The sequence below is a fragment of the Salvelinus fontinalis genome, chromosome 1 (assembly GCF_029448725.1).
Source record: "Salvelinus fontinalis isolate EN_2023a chromosome 1, ASM2944872v1, whole genome shotgun sequence".
In the NCBI taxonomy this organism is placed as follows: Eukaryota; Metazoa; Chordata; class Actinopteri; order Salmoniformes; family Salmonidae; genus Salvelinus; species Salvelinus fontinalis.
In genome coordinates, this window is record NC_074665.1 from 47,008,294 (window position 1) to 47,029,436 (window position 21,143).

At 44.1% G+C, this 21,143-nt stretch overlaps 2 protein-coding genes across 3 annotated transcripts in view; one reads left to right on the forward strand and one right to left on the reverse strand.

Annotated features, from left to right (window-relative positions):
* Window positions 1-21,143, reverse strand: part of ift140 (intraflagellar transport 140 homolog (Chlamydomonas)) — a 47,827-nt gene that overhangs the window by 1,822 nt on the left and 24,862 nt on the right. For both annotated transcript variants that reach the window (XM_055923968.1, XM_055923974.1), the window contains 9 exons: window positions 6,576-6,753; window positions 6,006-6,196; window positions 4,125-4,220; window positions 3,817-3,949; window positions 3,500-3,643; window positions 3,126-3,254; window positions 2,700-2,882; window positions 898-1,104; window positions 266-478 (listed from right to left, as the gene is read on the reverse strand). In XM_055923968.1, the coding sequence (XP_055779943.1) occupies window positions 266-478; window positions 898-1,104; window positions 2,700-2,882; window positions 3,126-3,254; window positions 3,500-3,643; window positions 3,817-3,949; window positions 4,125-4,220; window positions 6,006-6,196; window positions 6,576-6,753 (1,474 nt within the window). The remainder of the gene's footprint in view (window positions 1-265; window positions 479-897; window positions 1,105-2,699; window positions 2,883-3,125; window positions 3,255-3,499; window positions 3,644-3,816; window positions 3,950-4,124; window positions 4,221-6,005; window positions 6,197-6,575; window positions 6,754-21,143) is intronic.
* tmem204 (transmembrane protein 204) lies at window positions 7,905-19,489 on the forward strand. Its single transcript, XM_055923994.1, has 3 exons — window positions 7,905-9,191; window positions 9,958-10,113; window positions 17,421-19,489. The coding sequence occupies exons 1-3, from the start codon at window positions 8,897-8,899 to the stop codon at window positions 17,663-17,665; spliced, it is 696 nt and encodes a 231-aa protein (XP_055779969.1). The 5' UTR covers window positions 7,905-8,896; the 3' UTR covers window positions 17,666-19,489.

The window sequence follows — 21,143 nt, forward strand, 5'->3', positions numbered from 1 at the left end:
AGATTCACACATTCACCCTCAATATTGAAGTACATTAGAGATTAGGCTTATGAGACAAAGTTATGAATCTGTTAGCATTACCGGAATATCCATGCATAATGTTACTAGTTTATAAATACTCATATAACAAACGTTGGAATAACTGTACTAGAAATTGTCATTGTAATATATGGCCAATACATAATATATTACCAGACTGAAGTTAAAACTAATAAACACGTAGGACCTTTTCAAGAACTTTCAATATTATGAAGTAGTTCCCTACCTGGGCACAAGCTTCATAGAAGCCAGCTAGCAGGTCCAGAGCCCTGCCTTTGGTGTAGAAGCTAATAATGTTCTTCATGATTTCCGGATCTTTCCGCCAGTCCAGAGACTGCAAGTAGTTGGCGGCCATGATGTAGATCTCCTTCTGACGTGACACGCCAGCGAAGAACACTATCTTCTCTGTGTCCCCTGACTTCAGGAGCGCCCGCATGGCCTGTGAAACAGAGAGGAGATGTGTTTGGAATAGCCGCAACAAGGGACTTTAAGTACTGCATCAACAGACATGGACCAAATTTAAGCAACAATTATAGTGTAACATTGTATTTGATGCTTGTAACTAACATCCACACCTGCCTAAAGACAAAGATAAAGCAGAAAACACAATACTGAAAATGACAGATCTCACGTTTCTTGGATAACATAAATCTATATAACTACAAGTTACCATGATAATGGTGTCTTAAGGAGTACTGTTTAATAGTTCGTCTATAAGTGGGGTGCATCTCAGTTGCTTAAATCAGATCTCTCAGATCATAGCATATGAAGGATAGAGGAAATGAAGAAAAACAAGAGGAGGAAATAGAGATGCCACTTCAGACTACTGAGATGCACCCCAAACCCCAGGCTCTTCACTTTTAGCTTGTTGCCAGCCTGTGTGTATTTCTTGGTGGCTAGGTGGTAGTTGCCCTGGCGCATGCAGCAGTCAGCTATTCTCTCCAGTAGCTCCTTGCGGGCCTCCTCTGAGAGGTCTTTGGACTCCTTGGTCACGGTCATACTCTCAGCCAGGTCCTCAGTGATGGTCAGGCTCTGGTCCAGACACAGCTGCAGGGCCTCGTGGTACTGGGGTTGAACACACACACATTTATAGACAAAAGACATGTACTCATCATGAGCAAAGATGGTATAAGTTCGCACACACAACAGACACCAGTTATGTGCATGATATGTGAGCGGGGGGTGTTCCAAGCTGACAAATGGAATTGTTTTAAGATGGTCATACTATGGATCATTTACTATTTGACTTGGAATTTTAGGACCCCTTCAGGTATCATTTTTTTTGTGTTCTTTATTATTTGATAACATATAGAATTTTGCCTTTAGCCCAGAGAAACACAATGAATAACACATGCATAAATGGCAAAAAAATAAGCATAAAACAAGGGTTTGAAGTGTTTGTTCTATATATAGGCGATATTAGAAAGCTCAAGAAATATAAATATATATATATAGGCACAAAACTACCTTTATACTTCCATTCATTTCTTAAAACCGGTACCGGTTACCTTCAGATGAGTCCCCTAACACGCAGAACAAAACAGAAAGCACCATCGTGTTTGTGAGAGTCTCCCCTTTCCATAATAATGTATAGGTCAAACCGTTCAGACGCTACAGACGTTTTCGTGAGAAGACCGATTTTCGGGATGTCTCATGGTCTGACAAACACCGCTCTAGCTCTGCCACCTTTCACCGCAGTTGTGGAAGTGCGACATCGGCGGATGCGGTGGATTGAGACGCATACAATGCAAAACAACATATCTATAGCTTATAACTGACGGATTTTGATGGGGATTTTTTATGCTACTTAGATCGACTTTAGGGTGTTAATTAGAAATTGTACACCAATATTGAATTTGCCTGTTATATTAAATAAAGTGCCCTTTAATATAGACCACATGGAGTATTCAATAAATCCAATTTTTTTATATGACTAAAGCCTTGCTAAAGTGCCAAATGGTAGCATTTTGTTTTTCCTGTGTGTGTCACTTCTAGGAAGTTTTTACCCACTTAATCCCTCAATTTCTTCAAGTTTCACCATCATTGTGAAGCCCTAGTTATTTTGTTGCCTTGACAGTCATTTCTGAAGATGATTTATTTCATGTGATTAGTGATTCATTTACGTCTGTCCCCCATTTGAAGGTCAACCCTGTTACGTAAACCGAACTCTCATTTTAATGTGGTGAAACTATTCCTTTTTAAATATATATATTTTTAAAGAAACATTGTACATCCAATAGTAAAATCATAGAGTACAAGAAGGTGAGCTGGTTCTGCTCTGTTTTAAGAATTTCATTTTTTGTGAAGCTTGCATTCATTTGCCACCCCCTGTTGCACACAACAAACTTCCATTCCACCTGTCACATGGGGATTTATGGCTTCTTTAAAAAAATATCGTCAACCCTGTTACGGTCAACCCTGTTACTATATTTGGCACTTAATAGGCACTTATTACTAGAATCATCCTTTCATTTAACCTCGTGAGATGTATTTTTTAATTTACATTTTTATTAAGTTGAACATATGCTCTTCATGACATGAATGTAAGAGAAAGAGAAATCTAACTTTTTTTTGGACCAAGTTACACTTCTCAAAAGGCCCCGAATTGGTGGAACGACCCGAGCAAGGTTTATAAGACATACAAGGCAGGGGTAAAGTACCTTCTTGGCGGCCACAAGCAGCTCCACAGCCTTCTCATACTGGCCGTGTTTGATGAAGAAGTCAGAGCAGCGGGCCAGCAGGGCTGGGTCAGATGTCTCATCCAGGTCCTCTGCTATGAGTTGCAGTGCAGCGAACTGTTCTGTAGCAAAGGCCACCTCCAGAGCCTTGGAGAAATGACCAGCCTGAGAAAAATAGAGAGACAGAGATCCATGTGTGAGAGAAACATCAGAGACAGTATTATCATGTGTGCAAGTGTGTGGGTTTGTGGGCATACTGTAGCATCAATGGACTTGGAAGCCAATGCGTCCCTATACAAATATCAGTGCGCTAATGCCCCCTTGTGGCACAATTTAGAATGCACTACCTCCTTCTGTATGTATTTAAGCCAGGGGGGAGAACAGGGAGGTCCGAGGTAAAATACTAACCTTGTGGTAGAGCATGACAGCACGGTCCATATGAGAACCCTTCTCCTCGTAATAACAGGCAGCCTCCATCATGTCCTCTGGGTTACTGAGGAGAGCCAAGTTCATCAGCTGGTCATCCAGACCATTCTCCTGAACACAAAACACAACACAAGTCATCCAATGGCCCACAGACAATACAGCACTGGATTGGAACCGCATCCATAGCCTCAATAATGCAAACAGCGTTCTGAAATAAATAAGAAACAACGTAATCAGTCTGTAATAAATCTTTCATATAATAATTATATATAGGTAGGTAATTCATTTATTGCTATGGCCAGTGGGACACAGGTGAATGGAGAAAGTCTAAATTGTGATTGAGGTCCATTTGTTACCTTGCAGAGGCGGATGGCGTTGTTGTAGGCCTGAGCTCGTGTGTAGAAGTGGACAGACTGTTTGATCTCCTCCTGACTCTCATACTGCCGGGCTAGGTGGTACGAGGCAGCACGGTTCCCCGTCTCATTGGCTATCTCCGACGCCTGTGAAATATATAGTATTCTCATTGCATATTTACCTCACGGCTAGGTTGTGTTTTCATATTTAAGTATTTAACAATCCTTATGAGTAGAAACAGTTCCCTTCTCAAAACATGTAATTGCCACAAATGTGTGCTATGTCATAAATGTTCCCCCCTGGTACAAATGTGTGTTACCTTCTGAATGTTCCCCAGGTAGCAGTGCACGCGGACCAGAGAGAGGAAGTCCTGTGCGTACTCGTAGTAGCGTAGTGCTGACTCCATGTCTGACTGGCTCTCCAGATACTGAGCCCACCACTTATAGATGTTTCTGGGTCAGAGGAAACTGCATGTCAAATACTCAACAATGTTCATATGTCTGTATTTATACTTTTTTTTTAAATAAATGAGTACACGTTAAAATCATTAAAAGTCTAGAATCAGTAGTAAATAGAGAGTCTGCATTGAGGACAGAATAAAACTAACTCCACCATTCCCAGACTTACTTGTCCTTCATTTTGTTGACGTAAATCTCCAGAGACAGTGCATCATCTAGGAGCATCCTGGGTACCTCGAACCGGTGGGTGTCAGACTTCTCAAAGCTAAAACAGACAGAGAACTGTGAGGAAGTACACAGTTGAGTGTACAGAGCATTCGGAAAAGTATTCAGACCCCTTGACTTTTTCCACATTTTGTTACGTTACAGCCTTATTCTAAAATTGATTAAATATATTTTTCCCTCATCAATCTACACACAATACCCCATAATGACAAAGTAAAAACAGGTTTCTAAAAATTTTAGGGCATTTATTACAAATAAAAACGTAAATATTAAATTTATATAAGTATTCAGCCCCTTACTCAGTACTTTGTTGAAGCACCTTTGGCAGCGATTACAGCCTCGAGTCTTCTTGGGTATGATGCTATAAGCTTGGCACACCTGTATTTGGGGAGTTTTTCCCATTATTCTCTGCAGATCCTCTCAAGCTCTGTCAGGTTGGATGGGGAGCATCCCTGCACAGCTATTTTCAGGTCTTTCCAGAGATGTTCGATTGGGTTCAAGTCCGGGCTCTGGCTGGGCCACTCAAAGGACATTCAGAGACTTTACCCAAAGCCACTCCTGCGTTGTCTTGGCGGTGTGCTTAGGGTCGTTGTCCTGTTGGAAGGTGAACCTTCGCCCCAGTCTGAGGTCCTGAGCACTCTTGAGCAGGTGTTCATCAAGGATCTCTCTGTACTTTGCTCCGTTCATCTTTCCCTCGGTCCTGATTAGTCTCCCAGTCCCTGCCACTGAAAAACATCCTCACAGCATGATGCTGCCACCACCATGCTTCACCGTAGGGATGGTGCCAGGTTTCTTCAAGATGTGGCGCTTGGTATTCAGATATTCAGCGAATCTCGTTTCTCATGGTCTGAGAGTCTTTAGGTGCCTTTTGGCAAACTCCAAGCGGGCTGTCATGTGCCTTTTACTGAGGAGTGGCTTCCGTCTGGCCACTATACCATAAAGGCCTGATTGGTGGAGTGCTGCAGAGATGGTTGTTCTTCTGGAAGGTTCTCCCATCTCCACAGAGGAACTCTGGAGCTCTGTCAGAGTGACCATCAGATTCTTGGTCACCCTGACCATGGCCCTTCACCGATTGCTCAGTTTAGCCGGGCAGCCAGCTCTAAGAAGAGTCTTGGTGGATCCAAACTTTTTCCATTTAAGAATGATGGAGGCCACTGTGTTCTTGGGGACCTTCAAAACTGCAGAAATGTTTTGGTACCCTTCCCCAGATCTGTGCCTTGACACAATCCTGTCTCGGAGCTCTACGGACAATTCCTTCGACCTCATGGCTTAGTTTTTTCTTTGACTTGCATTGTCAACTGAGACCGTATATAGACAGGTGTGTGCCTTTCCAAATCATGTCCAATCATTTGAATTTACCACAGATGGACTGGAATCAAGTTTCAGAAACATCTCAAGGATGATCAATGAAAACAGGGATGCAGCTGAGCACAATTTCGAGTCTCATGGCAAAGGGTCTGAATACTTAAGTAAATAAGTTATTTCTGTTTTCATTTCTAATACACTTGCCAACATTTAAAAAAACGGTTTTCGCTTTGTCATTATGGGGTATTGTGTGTAAATTGATTACATTTTTTGGGAAATGCATTTTAGAATAAGGCTGTATCGTAATAAAATGGGGAAAAAGGCAAGGGGTCTGAATACTTTCCGAATGCACTGTATATCTAGTACAACAATAGGCTGTTATTGCAAAGTTCAGGTGAAAATGTGAATGCACTGTAGAAGCAGTAGTGATTTGCTGCTTGGTTCAAATGCTAAGTGTCAAATTAAAAGCGAACATATCAAAGGTTAACAGTTACAGCATCAGTGCTAAGCTGGCTCTTACAACACGAGGGCCATGCTCTTGTCTCCGATGGCCTCCAGGTATTTGGCATAGCTGTAGTAAGTGGTCCTGAGGTGGATACGGTCGTGGGTCTCTGCTGTCTCCACGGCCTGCTGCCACTGGCCAGATGCCTGGTAGAACTTGTTCAGGAGGTCGAAGCGCCCGCAGCTCTTATACAGCTTCTCTGCATCCTCCTGTGGACCAATGGAAAATAAACACTTAAGATTAGAGGAATTATCCCTGGGTAAGAAGTTCTTCTGTAATGATGACTTTACATACAGTACACATGTAGTGTGTTGGTATGGACAGATATACTACTAATGACACAAAAGTGGTAAGTCCTCCATAATAGCACGTACTTACTAACTACACTATTACAGGGTAATCACATAGGTAATTCTACTGGTACTAAGTGGCTATATGTGGTAATGATAGAATTGAACAACCTATAATGTACAATTATTTTACTCGATGTACCAAGAATGACAATACCTGGCTAAGGAAATTAATTAAAAATGAAGTGAAGCCACCATTATCTGCTATGATCACCTACTGCTTTGTTGGCTTCCTTACCAGCATGCCCAGTTGAAGGGCCAGTACTGCTACCCTGGCCTCCAGTTCAGGCTCGGCCTCGGCCTCCCGTAGCGCCCGCGCCGCCCTGGCATTACCCATGTTGCCCAGACACACCCGTGCCACGTCCAGACGCCGGTTCTTCACACACATCCTCGCCATGTTCTCCCATACTGCCTCACTGCAGAGAGAGAGGAGAGAGACATTTTGTTTGAGTATGTGGTGCTTTGTAGCTCAGTCGGTAGAGCATGCTGCATGTAACGCTAAGCTGGTAGGTTCGATTCCCGGGACCACCCATACGTAAAATGTATGCAAGCACAACTAAGTTGCTTTGGATAAAACCGTCTGGTAAATGGCATATATTACGTATAAGGTGTGTATTTGTTTCTCACAGACAGGATAGGGAGACATTTTGCTTGATAAAGTATAGTGTATGACAAAGATAAGATCAGAATCCATAATGCAATAGGGAGAATAGAAAAACCCTCGATTAGCATCGGAGAAAATAAAACATTGTAAACCACTTCCTTCGTGATTCAACGACATTCAGTAAAACGTTGAAAGTATTTGTTATAGCTATTTGATTTCTTGCATATGCATGTTAGCCACTGATGTCTGGCACAAGAGAAGCTAGTCTTCATATACACTTCCCAGGCTCCACTTTCAACATCTAACCCAATCAACTCCTCTACATTTCTTCTAAACCCCTTTAACACGTAAACATTTAAATCACAGACATTAGTATTCTGTACGTGGGAATCCCGACCCAGAACTCAGGGCAGGAAGCCAAACCTGAGAGGTATGCTTTTTACAGGGGACTAGGCATAGGAGAATAGTTGCAGGGAGATCCAACTCACTCTCACACTCATTCTCGACCCCCCCCCCCCCCCCCCTCTCAATCGTCTCTCTTTAACTGATACAGATGTGGGGTGGTTTTTAAAGTTAGGCAACAGTAAATTCCCGGAATGTTTAGGGGCCCTGGGAGTCACTGGCAGGGAAAAAGGAGGCCAAGCTCGCCTTGCAGAGACCCATGTTATATAGCACTGCTCTGCACTGGCAGCCAAAAGCCTGCTCTCTATGGTCATAGACCATACAAACACAGCCCCTCAAATCCCCACGGATCTATCAGTCTGTGAATCCACATCTTAAACAGATGTTTCAGAGCCAGAAAAATAACTATAGTAACCATCAGAGTGAGTGAGTGAGAGAGAGAGAGAGAGAGAGACTGCGACTGCCTTTTGCCCCCCTCCGACCTTTTTCCTCTCAGGAAACCCATCCTGTTGCTGGTCGGACAGTGGGGGCCAGTGTGTTTGTCATTGTCACACACACAGAGAGAGAGGAGGAGCTGCAGCAGCTAGAAAGCCCCGTAGGCTCTTAGGGTTGAAAACACTCCCATTCGTCGTCTCTGAGTGGGTCTCAGGAGCGCACATTCTCACACAGAGTGAGGGAGGGAGTTGTCTGGTCAAACCTGTTGCAGCCACAGACTAATATCTCCCACCCTGAACCAACACTTCACACACACAGAGACAGAGAGACAGCGCGAGAGATAGAGAGAGTGAGGGTCAGAAGAAGACTCTCCCAGTTGACAAAGCCCTTCCTTGGTTAAGCCTCAGTGAGCCGCCAGTGAGCCACTGGCCCTTAGCAACACGATCCAGAGGATCTGCTCTGCTGCTCTACTCTGCGTCTCCACTCCCCCGCCACCCCTGTGGAGAGTTTGAAGAAGAAAAAAACAGAAGAAAGAAAGAAACTGGGGGAGCGGGGGAGGCAGACGCCTACACAGAGAAGAGAAAAGCTTGAAACAGCTGCAGAGAACCAACGGAGAGGAGGGCAGCAAATAGAAATCAGACGAGGGGAGAAAAAGGGTAATAAAAATCAGTGGAAAAGAGACGGTTGAAGAGACAATCGTGGAGCGAGGTTCGAGAGCGAGAGCCAAGCTGCAGCCAGTCACCAAAGCCAGTGGAATGGACCTCGACGTCGGTCGGATTAACCCACGCCTGCCCACCGTGCATTCCGAGGAGGAAAGCTGAACCAACTGACCTCCACCCCCAAAAACTCAATGAGGATGAAGCTAACAACATGAGCTGAGCCAACAACACAACAATATGCTGAGCTAACACGTTCCTGTTTTTCTTCAGCAGTATTACTGCCTGGGGTTAGCATTAGCCGCTAGCTGACTGGCAGTAGAAGAGGAGGAGAGCCGGGGGCCACCGAGCATCGCTGGTGTTGCTGCCCAGGAGAGGCAGGGCAGTGCAGGAGAGGACCAGAGGGACGACGAGAGGGCGGTGGGGGAGGGAGAGGTGGCGGTGGTGGCCGGGCAGCGGCACATGGCCGTGCAGCGGCTGGTGACGGCGGCGGTGGCGGTGGCCCTGCTGTCCCTGGTCCTCAACAACGTGGCGGCCTTCACCCCCAGCTGGGTGCTGCAGGCCCTGGAGGATGGACGCAAGCGCAGCGTGGGGCTGTGGAGGATGTGTCCCGTCATGACTGGAGGAGAGAGGGGCCGGGATGAACACGGTGTTGGGGGATCCAATAGGAGAGGTCAGGGGTCTCAGAGGCCGTGTGAGGACCTGGGCTGGGGCTCGGAGTTTGCAGGCTACCAAGAGTCCCGCAGCACCGTCAAATGTAAGTGGAATGACATGTCCGATGTCCGTTTCTTAATGTTCGCTCATTATGATTATTACTATATATATATATTTTTTTTTTACATAGGCCTAGTTCAGAAACTAGGAAAACGGCAATATAAAAAAGTAGGTGCCCTGGGAATGAAGCTCAGACCAGCAGATCGTTGACGATGCCATAAAGCAATTGAATGTTACGTAATCTTTTGTGCATGGAGATCAACAACGATCATGTATATCACCAAACCAGACACAGCAAGATGCTAAACCAAGTTGTTGACAGTTGAGGAATGTGATGCAAATAAACCAGAAACGGTCAATCTCATTCAGTGAGAACTGATGGCTGCCTGGGCTGTATTGGACTGATTTATAACATACACTGATAAGAAAAACAAGGTACAGTTCAAATTCTTACTATCAAGGCTTGATTGACTGGTTATGTCAGGTTATGACGAAACGTTGGTTATTAGGTTATTCAGATATTGCATCTGAGCTCCTAGAGTGTGTGGCTCTCCTTCCCTTTTCCAAGGTTATGACAACAGCCTTTCATTCGATATCACAGTATGACACACAGCAATCTCAAATCAACAGGTCATCACAGTGACTTGTCAAGCAGATGGAGTGTCTCGGTCTATAGTTTGAGCTAAAAACTTGCACAACTCAACATGGATCCATCAATAACAATGTATCAATATGTCTGTAAACCTGACGTCTTGGCCAGAGAGATCATCCTAGAAACGTATCCCCCTCTCTCTGCCCCCCCCCCCCAGTGCAGTTTGACATGATGCGAGCGTGTAACCTGATGGCTACGGTGGCACTGACGGCCGGGCAGCTCATCTTCCTGCTGGGCCTGATGGAGCTGCCCTTCGTCACCCAGGACTCCCAGTGGTGGGAGGAGGCCATCGCCGCGCTGTTCCAGTTGGCCAGTGAGTACCATACCAACCTAGTTAGAGTTATAGTCTGGGAATCTGCTCAAATGTTTTATATTTACTTATTGATTCTTGAAGAATAACGAATCCAAGAATGTGGCTTTAATACACTAACCGCAGAACAAGGGGTAGAGTGTTTATAGCTACATATAGCCTACCCCAGTGTCGGCAACCTCTGGTTCACAGACCGCCACTGGTTAGCCGTATATGATTTTGTCAGTTGTCGGGTACTAGTTGTAATGTTAGAGGTCATTCAAGGAGGCAGAAAGGACCCTAGCTTGCCAGTCCCTTGCAAAAAAAGGTAGACTAGCATATACAGTATGTATATCTGTGGCTCTGAGATGGTGCACAAATAAACTCAGCAAAAAAAGAAACGTCCCTTTTTCAGGACCCTGTCTTTCATAGATAATTCGTAAAAAATCCTAATAACTTCACAGATCTTCATTGTAAAGGGTTTAAACACTGTTTCCCATGCTTGTTCAATGTACCATAAACAATTAATGAACATGCACCTGTGGAACGGTCGTTAAGACACTAACAGCTTACAGACAGTAGACAATTAAGGTCACAGTTATGAAAACTTAGGACACTAAAGAGGCCTTTCAACGGACTCTGAAAAACACCAAAAGAAAGAACGTGCCTTAGGCATGAGGACTGCAGATGTGGCCAGAGCAATACATTTGCAATGTCCGTACTGTGAGACGCCTAAAACAGTGCTACAGGGAGACAGGACGGACAGCTGATCGTCCTCGCAGTGGCAGACCACGTGTAACAACACCTACACAGGATCGGTACATCCGAACATCACACCTGCTGGACAGGTACAGGATGGCAACAACAACTCCCCGAGTTACACCAGGAAAGCACAATCCCTCCATCAGTGCTCAGACTGTCCGCAATAGGCTGAGAGAGGCTGGACTGAGGGCTTGTAGACAGGTCCTCACCAGACATCACCGGCAACAACGTCGCCTATGGGCACAAACCCACCGTCGCTGGACCAGACAGGACTGGCAAAAAGTGCTCTTCTCTGACGAGTCGCGGTTTTGTCTCACCAGGGGTGATGGTCGGATTCATGTTTATCGTCAAAGGAATGAGCGTTACACCGATGTCTGTACTCTGGAGCGGGATCAATTTGGAGGTGGAGGGTCCGTTGTGGTCTGGGGCGGTGTGTCACAGCATCATCAGACTGAGCTTATTGTCAATCTCGGAAGGTGAGGGCTAGGGCCATTCCCCCCCAGAAATGTTTGGGAACTTGCAGGTGCCTTGGTGGAAGAGTGGGGTAACATCTCACAGCAAGAACTGGTAAATCTGGTGCAGTCCATGAGGAGCAGATGCACTGCAGTACTTAATGCAGCTGGTGGCCACACGAGATACTGAATATTACTTTGGATTTTGACCTCCCCATTGTCCAGGGACACTTTATTCAATTTCTGTTAGTCACATGTCTGTGGAACTTGTTCAGTTTACGCCTCAGTTGTTGAATCTTGTTATGTTCATACAAATATTTACACATGTTAAGTTTGCTGAAAATAAACGCAGTTGACATTGAGAAGACGTTCCTTTTCTTGCGTTTTCAAGCAACCAGATGTTACAGCCTATCCAACACCTAGAATAGAGAAAAAAAACAGAAACTAACAAGCCTGCACATGAACACTGCAGACGGCCAAGTACAGTCGGTCATTCTATGTGAAAATAAAAAAACAAAAATGCTAAACACAGGTGATGTCAAAAATCCTTTCTTCAAGGGATCTTTCTGTGAAATAGGACATTTTTGGACATTTTGGTGTCATTTTCACATGGAATGATCCAATATCAAACACTACACAGACAAACACACTTGTTGAGACCTGCAGACACCAGCAAACACCTAAACATATGTGAGGCAAACTTTTCTTACCCAGGGACCCCCATCCAGACAAACCAGCGACCCCCATCATATGTTAGCAAAAAAGATCATTCACGTCTTGTCTTATCATCCGGTGAATAATAATGGCAAGTAGAAGTAGTCAACATTTTAAAATGAATAGATTTGGAAGACAGTTTCATTATTTTGACCTCATCACAGTTCATTGGAAAGAGGAAGTGTAAACACTATTAGCTATAAAGGCATCTTGGCGGCAGGGAGAAAATGTTGCTGTTGTAAAACACATTTTCTGCAATTCTACACATTTTTCCATTGGGCTGAGAAAATGTTGCAGTTTTGAAGCAAATTTTCAGCAATTCTACATAGTTTGGCATGGAGCTGTGAGACAATTTTGCAGTTTTAAAGCTTATTTCCTGCAATTCTGTGCATTTTGCCATGGCTAATGCTGTGTTCCTCTGCTCAAACATAACAAAATCAAATGGGCTGTGCTCTGAATGCCCGTTTTTAAAAATGTTAAATTCTCCCAAACTGTCTAGCTTTTATTTGATTGTTAGTTCTCAAAGATGGTATTATACAGATTATATAGTTCAAAATCTTTTCTGCATGCTTTCTATCTAGTTTTGGTCGTTTAAGATCCTGAAATCGTTTTTCAATCCTGAAAATTACTACTTACACAGCCCGCCTAAGATTTTTCTATAGTTCAAGATTTTGGCATGGACGCAGAGACATAAAAATGGTATCCACGATGGTATTCTGTTGCAGCTAGCGATATTCATTTTTTTTTTTTACATAACCCCCCCGCCACCACCCCCCCAAAAAAGTATAACTATAATTGGCGGACCCCCTGCATAGCCATAGGTTGAAAACCCCTGAGTTAGAGAACCACACTATAAAATACCTACTGCCCAAAGCAAGACACCAATGCACTACCAGATATAAAGTGAGACTACAGGGGAATCTAAAGTGAACGAGCAAGTGTCTAACTCTTGGGTTCAACTTTGAAATGTTCAATAGTGTTCATCACTCTCTGATTTTTCTGAACATTCCTCAGATCTAAAAATGGTCACAGTGTGTTGCTAAGAAACAAAAGTCGCTCGTTCCCCAGTGCAACACATAAGAGAAACCCATGGAGCTTTGAGGCTTGGCTAGAGGACAAAAAAATTAACAAATCCAGAGAGACTAAACAAACCAAAAACCCCAAAAAGGATCAGCTGTTATCGTTCCAAGATGTAATTTTCTTGAAAAGTCAATTAAAGAGAAGGACCACCAGGAATAGCAATGGAAAGGAGGAGGGGGTGAGGGCAAACCAAGACCCCCCCCCCCCGCCATTCATCCATCCCAGAGGGCCGTGTGGCAGTGTGGGCATGGCCCTGTCCAAGTGCCCATTGGGGAGGGGGGGGGGGGGGGGTATGACGTTGTCACGTTGTGTTGGGCTCACATCTTGTTGTTTAGGGATATCAGACCCGGTCAGTATTGTGGCACAGCGGGGGCAGCATCTAAGGGTCTGATGGCTAAATATAGCAGGTGGTCGGTGCGGTGTGGTGGGCCGGCCGGCCGGAGCTGCAGCGAGCCAGGGAGCGACTGTCGGGCGCCAGGATATCCCTGCTCAGGACAAGGAAATGCCTGCGACTACCTGTTATGCAAACCCCAAGCAGTGGAGGAAAGAGAAGGGAGCGGACGCAAAAGACAGTTCGACAGGCCACTGAGTGTGTGTGTGCTGGAAGGGCGGGTGTGCGCGCGTGTGTATTGGGTTGGTCGGTACAAAAACGTCCTTTTATACACATCGCCGTAGGGTGGGAACAGCTGCCGTCCAGATAAGCCTGGCCTAGCTTTTATGCCTGTGTTCAACGAATGTCCGGGAACAGGAGCAAATAAAGGGTTCCCTCTATCGACATGAGATAAAATGCTAGCTTCTTCGGCACGCATCGCTGGGACTTTTATCTGAAGGTCTTAGAAGGGACCCACCCAAATCATCCCCTTCCAAAAGAACGTGCTGAGCCAAACTATTGTTCGGCACACAAGGACTTGTCTCATCAATGCGTGAGATGTTAATACAATGGCAGAATAATTAGGTATGGATGGATATTCAGGACGGTTGTCAGGAGCTGTTTTCAGCTGTAAAAAAACAAAAACAACAGCCCGTCTATTATAAACCCACATGTTGACATTAATAAGAATAGTGACATGACTAATGAGTGAGAGAAATACAGAAGCACCTACTTCCCCCAGATAAAAATACCCGCCGCTGGGAAAAAATTGCATCATTCTTTGTACTCATATGCCACTATATGAAGACTAGACCATATTTGGACATCAAGAGTGAGCAGAATATAGATTACTTGGTGAGGACTTCAAGGCAGTAGAGATAACAATGGTTCCTAGGTTTCAGTGTTCCCAAGGCTTCTCATTGTCTTATTATATTTAGCTGTTACTATATTGACCATGAAATAAGAGACTATTTGGAAATACAAACAGCCAGAGCCAAGACCTGATTTGACAGATCTTGACAGTGATTCAAAAGGCAAGGCTAGCCTACAGTATATTATAAAACAGATGGTTTGGATCCTGGATGCTGATTGGTTGTTACCCATTAGTTATTCACAATAATCCAAGGGTAATGTCCGTTAACAGTTACATTTGAATAATCAATGCACATCCACTGTCCCACAGCCCAGCCAGGCAATTCATAATCTTCATCTCCACCACTGGAAAAATAAATAAACATCTTGACATTATTTATAATATATTGAACACCAGCAGACTTAGTGATTTCCCATCACCCCCATTGCCTTCACTTCCTGAGTTCGGGCCAGTTAAGTAGACCTCCACCGCTCAGCAGTTCCTCTCCTCCCCCACTGAGAGCCAGTGAATGGGCCTCTCTCTCTCTCTCTCCGCTGTGAATGGGAGTTATATTTACGAGCAGCCAGTCTTTCTCGGGAAAGAATGCTCTGTTTTCGGGATGTGCCAAAAACCTCAGCTATCACATGCAGACGGTGGGATAACAATATCCAATTCCACCCAGCGATATCTCAACACTGGGTTCAGCAGCAGGTCTGAGCTGTGGCTGAGAGTAACACTGGCCTGTTTTCAACCCCTGAGACTGACGGGCTCGGGAATGTGCGACGGAATGTAGAGAGCTCTGCGTGAGGATCAAGAGGATCAAAGGTGAAGGGTTAGAGATTCACGTGGGTTTGAGACGTGAATATGAGATGGGGAGGGGGGGGGGGGTGGGCATAGCTGGCACTAAGCCCAAACTGTGGCCTTGGCTATTGTGTCTCCCATACACAACGGGGCAATGGCATCTCCAAAAAGAACAATACCAAGGGAAATATGTGCTTCTTTCTGGAGGAAGAGAAAGGCAAGCCAAAAGCGATAGGCTTAAAAAGTCAAGGAATTTGAACACTGGGACCTCTTAGGCTTGTGGGTGACTTCACAGCACAGTTGAGTGCACCGCGGATTAAGCTGAGGGCATTTAGTGGGCTGGTGGTCATACCAATCATTCTCTATTCATTTAATAATGCTAAGTCATTCAGGTATGACATGACTACTAGTTGTCCTAGTTTAAGAATGATAATAGATTAATTGGAAGGACAAGCAGGAAGCAGTAAGCTCAGTGAATTTCCAGGACCTCGTTTTATTACAATGAGATAAGAATGGGTTCAGTCAGTGTCTTTCAGGAAGGTTGTTGACAGTCTGACTGTGTCAAACATCCCCATATGCTAACCTGAAGCGGGGGGTGTGGAGAGAAGGGAAGGAAGGAAGGATGGAAAGAGGAAAAAGAGGAAGGAAGCCCGACAGATTAGAATGTGCCAACAAATAAAAGCCATTCACACGGCTCACATAGCCTGGAGCCCGGGGACTGGGGAGGAGGGGCTTTATGATTTTTTAAATAAAAATGAGTCAGGCACGTTAAACACACAGATGGCCAGACAATCACTTGCACACAAGTTACATACACAAATGCAGACACATAAGGAACATAAACACACACACACACATATATTAATCACACACAGGCATTACAATTACCTAGCGACAAACTCCCATAAACAAAGACAGGCTTATGGATCGGAATCACCCATACAGAGAGAGCCATATACAGCCAAACTCTCACACAACATTTAAATAACGCTTGTCCGGCACTGTCACTGGCTTACTGGCCAGCCACAGGAAACTGACTGATTCATATCCTAATGGACCAACATCCCCTTTTCCAGCAAGTATTTTTGGTGCCTTTATTTATACCAACTGTTGATCGGACATGCTCCCAAACGAGTGTTATTGTTGAACTATTGACTGGCTCCAGTCATCACTTAAGTCTGGGAAATGGAGTTCCTCATTGAGATCTAGGCTAGTGATCAATCCATTGTGGGTGATGGTTAATTTTGGTTACAAATCAAATGTTGTCATCATACTTTGTGGGGGGACAGGGTTGGTTGGGGGAACAGGGGTCAATTCCCCACCTTGGTTTTGTCACCAATTCATATCCAAACCTTAACGCTGAAATCCTTAACTGGTGAAAGTGCCACATCCGTTTGGGTTAATACAACAACAACGAAGTTACTGCAATCAACAAACACAGTTTTCCCCCTCTGACATCATTGCACATGCGATAGGACAGCAGAATATTCACAGCATTTTCTTTTTTTTTACCGCGCTGCCCAATGCGCCTCTCCTTTGTTTTCACCAACAAAACAATAACAAAGGTGTTGGGGCGAACAGTGGTGCTGTTTCACTTAATGCGGATTGTATCTTGATGAACGTTTGTTGATGAACAGTGATATAAATGGCTCCTTCTCTTTTTTGCGATCTTCCATGATCATGGTGACGTAAGTTACAACAATATGTTTTAACATTACATCAATAATACATTAGAATGGCTTTCAAACTTATTTGGAGAGCTTTTCTGAGAAGAATGACGATGATATTTCCTTGCGTGTGTCCTTTGATGCTGAAATCTCAGTAGTCCTCCCAGATAGGAAACCTTTAGAATTTAAAGACCACAAGCAGATCACCTTCTGGGCTTAAAAGCTCAGAGAATTTCTAAGCACAGCAGGCCAATATGCAGCATGATCTACCTGTATAAAATGTTCCTACTATTATATGGTCATACTCAATATAATAATTGGGACCAAGGGTCATGAGGGTTCCTATATTCATCCCAGCAACTGATTATCCCCCATAGATTTGTATTGCCCCTCTACCTGTGATTGCTATATTGTAAATGTTGACTAGAACGAATCGTGAGGATTTTAGTAGAGTTGGCAACAGTGAGATGATGATATTCTAAATCCCCTCTCCATCAACGGCACCGTTAAAGAAATTCAATTGATTCAATTGTTTGAGATGGAGACCAAATACACAAGAGATTTGTCTCTCTCTGGTTTGAATGACTAAGGCCTCATTGAATTAACCCTTCCCTAACGCTCTCCCTCCCCAGGTTTTGTGCTGGTGATCGGCTTGGTGACGTTCTACCGGATTGGCCCGTACACACACCTGTCCTACTCGTGCTACGTGGACATCGCCGCCTGCTTATTGGCCACGCTCGCCGCTGCCATGCTCATCTGGAACATCCTGCATCGCCGCGACGACTGCCTCACACCCCGGGTCATTGTCATCAGCCGCTCGCTGGCGTCGAACTTCCACCCACGCCTCGACAACGACTATGTGGAGTCGCCCTGCTGAGCCCCCCGAGCCCTGACTCTTGAACCTAACAGAATAGACAATGCTCTGACAGTCTCTGCATATTTTCACCCAAACAGGTGCCTCAATTAATTACTCTACAGAAGACACATGTTTTGTCGTGGCTCTACCAGTGCTGGACTAACATGATTTCACTGTTGTACAGTTCTACATCTTCGAACTTCGTGGCTTCATCATTTACAGTGACCAGTGGAACTCAAATTTTTCCCTGGACTGAGTAACGCTCCTTGATGCAAGGATAGTTTCTCCATTAAACATCCAGCTAACACATCTCTAAATCTCAAAAGAATTATGAATGATTAACACCATGGCCAAAAGTATGTGGACACCTGCTCGAACATCTCATTCAAAAATCATGGGCATTAATATTGAGCTGATCCGTCTTTTGCTGCTATTACAGGCTCCACTCTTCTGGGAAGGCTTTCCACTAGATGTTGGAACATTGCTGCGGGGACTTGCTTCCATTCAGCCACAAGAGCATTAGTGAGGTTGGGCTTTGATGTTGGCCTGGCGATTAGGCCTGGCTCGCAATTGGCATTCTAAAATCATCCCAAATGTGTTCGATGGGGTTGAGGTCAGGGCTCTGTGCAGGCCAGTCAAGTTCTTCCACAACAATCTCGGCAAACCATTACTGTATGGACCTTGCTTTGTGCACGGGGGCAATGACATGCTGAAACAGGAAAGGGCCTTCCCCAAACTGTTGAATAAAGTTGGAAGCAGAGATTTGGGAGCAGAAAATTGTCTAGAATGTCATTGTATGCTGTAGTGTTAAAATTTCCCTTCACTGGAACTAAGGGGCCTAGCCCGAACAATGAAAAACAGCCCCAGACCATTATTCCCCGCAGTCCAATGGCGGCGAGCTTTACACCACTCCAGCCCGACACTTGGCATTGAGCATGTTGATCATAGGCTTGTGTGTGGCTGCTCGGCCATGGAAACCCATTTCATGAAGCTCCCGAGAAAAACAGTTATCGTTCTGAAGTGGCTTCCAGAGGCAGTTTGGAACTCGGTAGTGAGTGTTGCAACTGAGGTCAGACAGTTTTTACGCACTATGTCCTTCAGCACTCGGGGGTCCCGTTCTGTGAGCTTGTGTGGCCTACCACTTCACAGCTGAGCCATTGTTGCTCCTAGATGATGTTTCCACTTCACAATAACAGCATTTACAGTTGACCGGGGCAGCTCTAGCAGGACAAACATTTGACGAACTGACTTGTTGGAAAGGTGGCATCCTATGCCGGTGCCACGTTGAAAGTCAATGAGCTCTTCAGTAAGGCCATTCAACTGCCAATGTTTGTCTATTGCATGATTGTGTGCTTGATTTTATAAAATTGTCAGCAATGGGTGTGGCTGAAATAACCAAATCCACTAATTTGAAGGGGTGTCCACATACTTTTGTATATAGTGTACGCAAGTCAGTTTTAAAAACATAAACTGCAGTGTTTCCCCTATATGCAGCGCTGCTAAACCGTAGCCACCACTTAAAACAATTATATTAAAATTAAATTAAATCCTAAAAACAGCTAACTCTACCACCCCTGCTGAAAAAACTCCTAAGGGAAACACTGAGCTGTAGTACATTTTTCGTTTCAGTAGACATGTTGTAGTAAGCGATTACTCTAAAGTGTGCTTGAAGGTTTGTTTGACCTGGAATTTCCTCAGCAAAACTCCATGAAAACGCCCTGTTTAGGAAAAGATCAAGCTGGATCTTGACATGTTTTGTTCTTAGTGCACTTACAGTATGTAATAACATATACTTCCTGCATATTGTTTATATTATTCTTAATATTAAAAAGAGATTTAGGTCTACCTTTATCTTGAGAACTCAATGTTGTCAAGTGCAGTGTACGTATGCACATTTATTGCACATCAATTCATTCTATCCAAATCACCAAAGGGTGTTTAATGGCAAATTGTATTTGCCATTAAAGAAGACTATTTTCAGATCTTCAGACCTCAGGACATTGATGATTTCAGATTTGCCCAACAGACATAAAGTAAATACCATAAACATTCAATAATCTGCTCGCTTCTGGTACATGTACTTAAATTAATTTTATACAGGTGTATTAAAATATTGCTATTATATTGCTATTATATCATACTGCTGAAAGGAAATCAGCTGTTCGTGGAGTTGTCACTTTCAAGCCAAACAGTGAGTGTGCATGAAAATAATAATAAATAATACAAATATTACAATAATGTGTGGTATTGTCTTTTAAATTACTGTTCTATTGCGTGTGATGTCTAAGATTCATTTTTACAGTATATAAAACAGTGTATATAAAAATATTGTGTTACCACAAATAAATAAAATATATATATATACAGTTGAAGTCGGAAGTTTACATACACCTCAGCCAAATACATTTAAACTCAGTTTTCCACAATTCCTGACATTTAATCCAAGTAAAAATGCCCATTTCACATTTATTTTAAGAATGTGAAATGTCAGAATAATATTTTAGAGAATTATTTATTTCTGCTTTTATTTCTTTCATCACATTCCCAGTGGGTCAGAAGTTAACATACACTCAATTAGTATTTGGTAGCATTGCCTTTAAGTAGTTTAACTTGGGTCAAACGTTTCGGGTAGCCTTCCACAAGCTTCCCACAATAAATGGAATGAATTTTGGCCCATTCCTCCTGACAGAGCTGGTGAAACTGAGTCAGATTTGTAGGCCTGCTTGCTCGCACACGCTTTTTCAGTTCTGCCCACAAATCATATATAGGGTTGAGGTCAGGGCTTTGTGATGGCCACTCCATCAGACTCGTCAGTCTATTCTTGTTCTGAGAAATGAAGGCTATTCCATGCGAGAAATTGCAAAGAAACTGAATATCTTGTACAACGCTGTGTACTACTCCCTTCACAGAACAACGCAAACTAGCTCTAACCAGAATATAAAGAGGGGTGGGAGGCCCCGGTGCATAACTGATCAAGAGGACAAGTACATTAGAGTGTCTAGTTTGAGAAACAGACTCCAGACATGTCCTCAACTGGCAGCTTCATTAAATACTACCCGCAAAACACCAGTCTCAACGTCAACAGCGGAGGCAACTCCAGGATGCTGGCCTTCTAGGCAGAGTTACAAAGAAAAAGCCATATCTCAGACTGGCCAATAAAAATAAAAGATTAAGAGGGGGGCAAAAGAACACAGACACTGGACAGAGGAACACTGGACAGAGGAGCTCCCTCCAAAGATTTTCTATTGGGTTCAGGTCTGGAGACTGGCTAGGTCACTCCAGGACCTTGAGATGCTTCTTACGGAGCCACTCCTTAGTTGCCCTGGCTGTGTGTTTCAGGTCGTTGTCATGCTGGAAGACCCAGCCACGACCCATCTTCAATGCTCTTACTGAGGGAAGGAGGTTGTTGGCCAAGATCTCGCGATACATGGCCCCATCCATCCTCCCCTCAATACGGTGCAGTCGTCCTGTCCCCTTTGCAGAAAAGCATCCCCAAAGA

Bases quoted from the DNA above. Each gene is read 5' to 3' on its own strand.
- tmem204 (XM_055923994.1), top strand. From the start codon at position 8,897: ATGGCCGTGCAGCGGCTGGTGACGGCGGCGGTGGCGGTGGCCCTGCTG. The intron at 9,192-9,957 runs GTAAGTGGAATG...CCCCCCCCCCAG, and splicing joins GTCCCGCAGCACCGTCAAAT to TGCAGTTTGACATGATGCGA. The intron at 10,114-17,420 runs GTGAGTACCATA...CTCCCTCCCCAG, and splicing joins CGCGCTGTTCCAGTTGGCCA to GTTTTGTGCTGGTGATCGGC.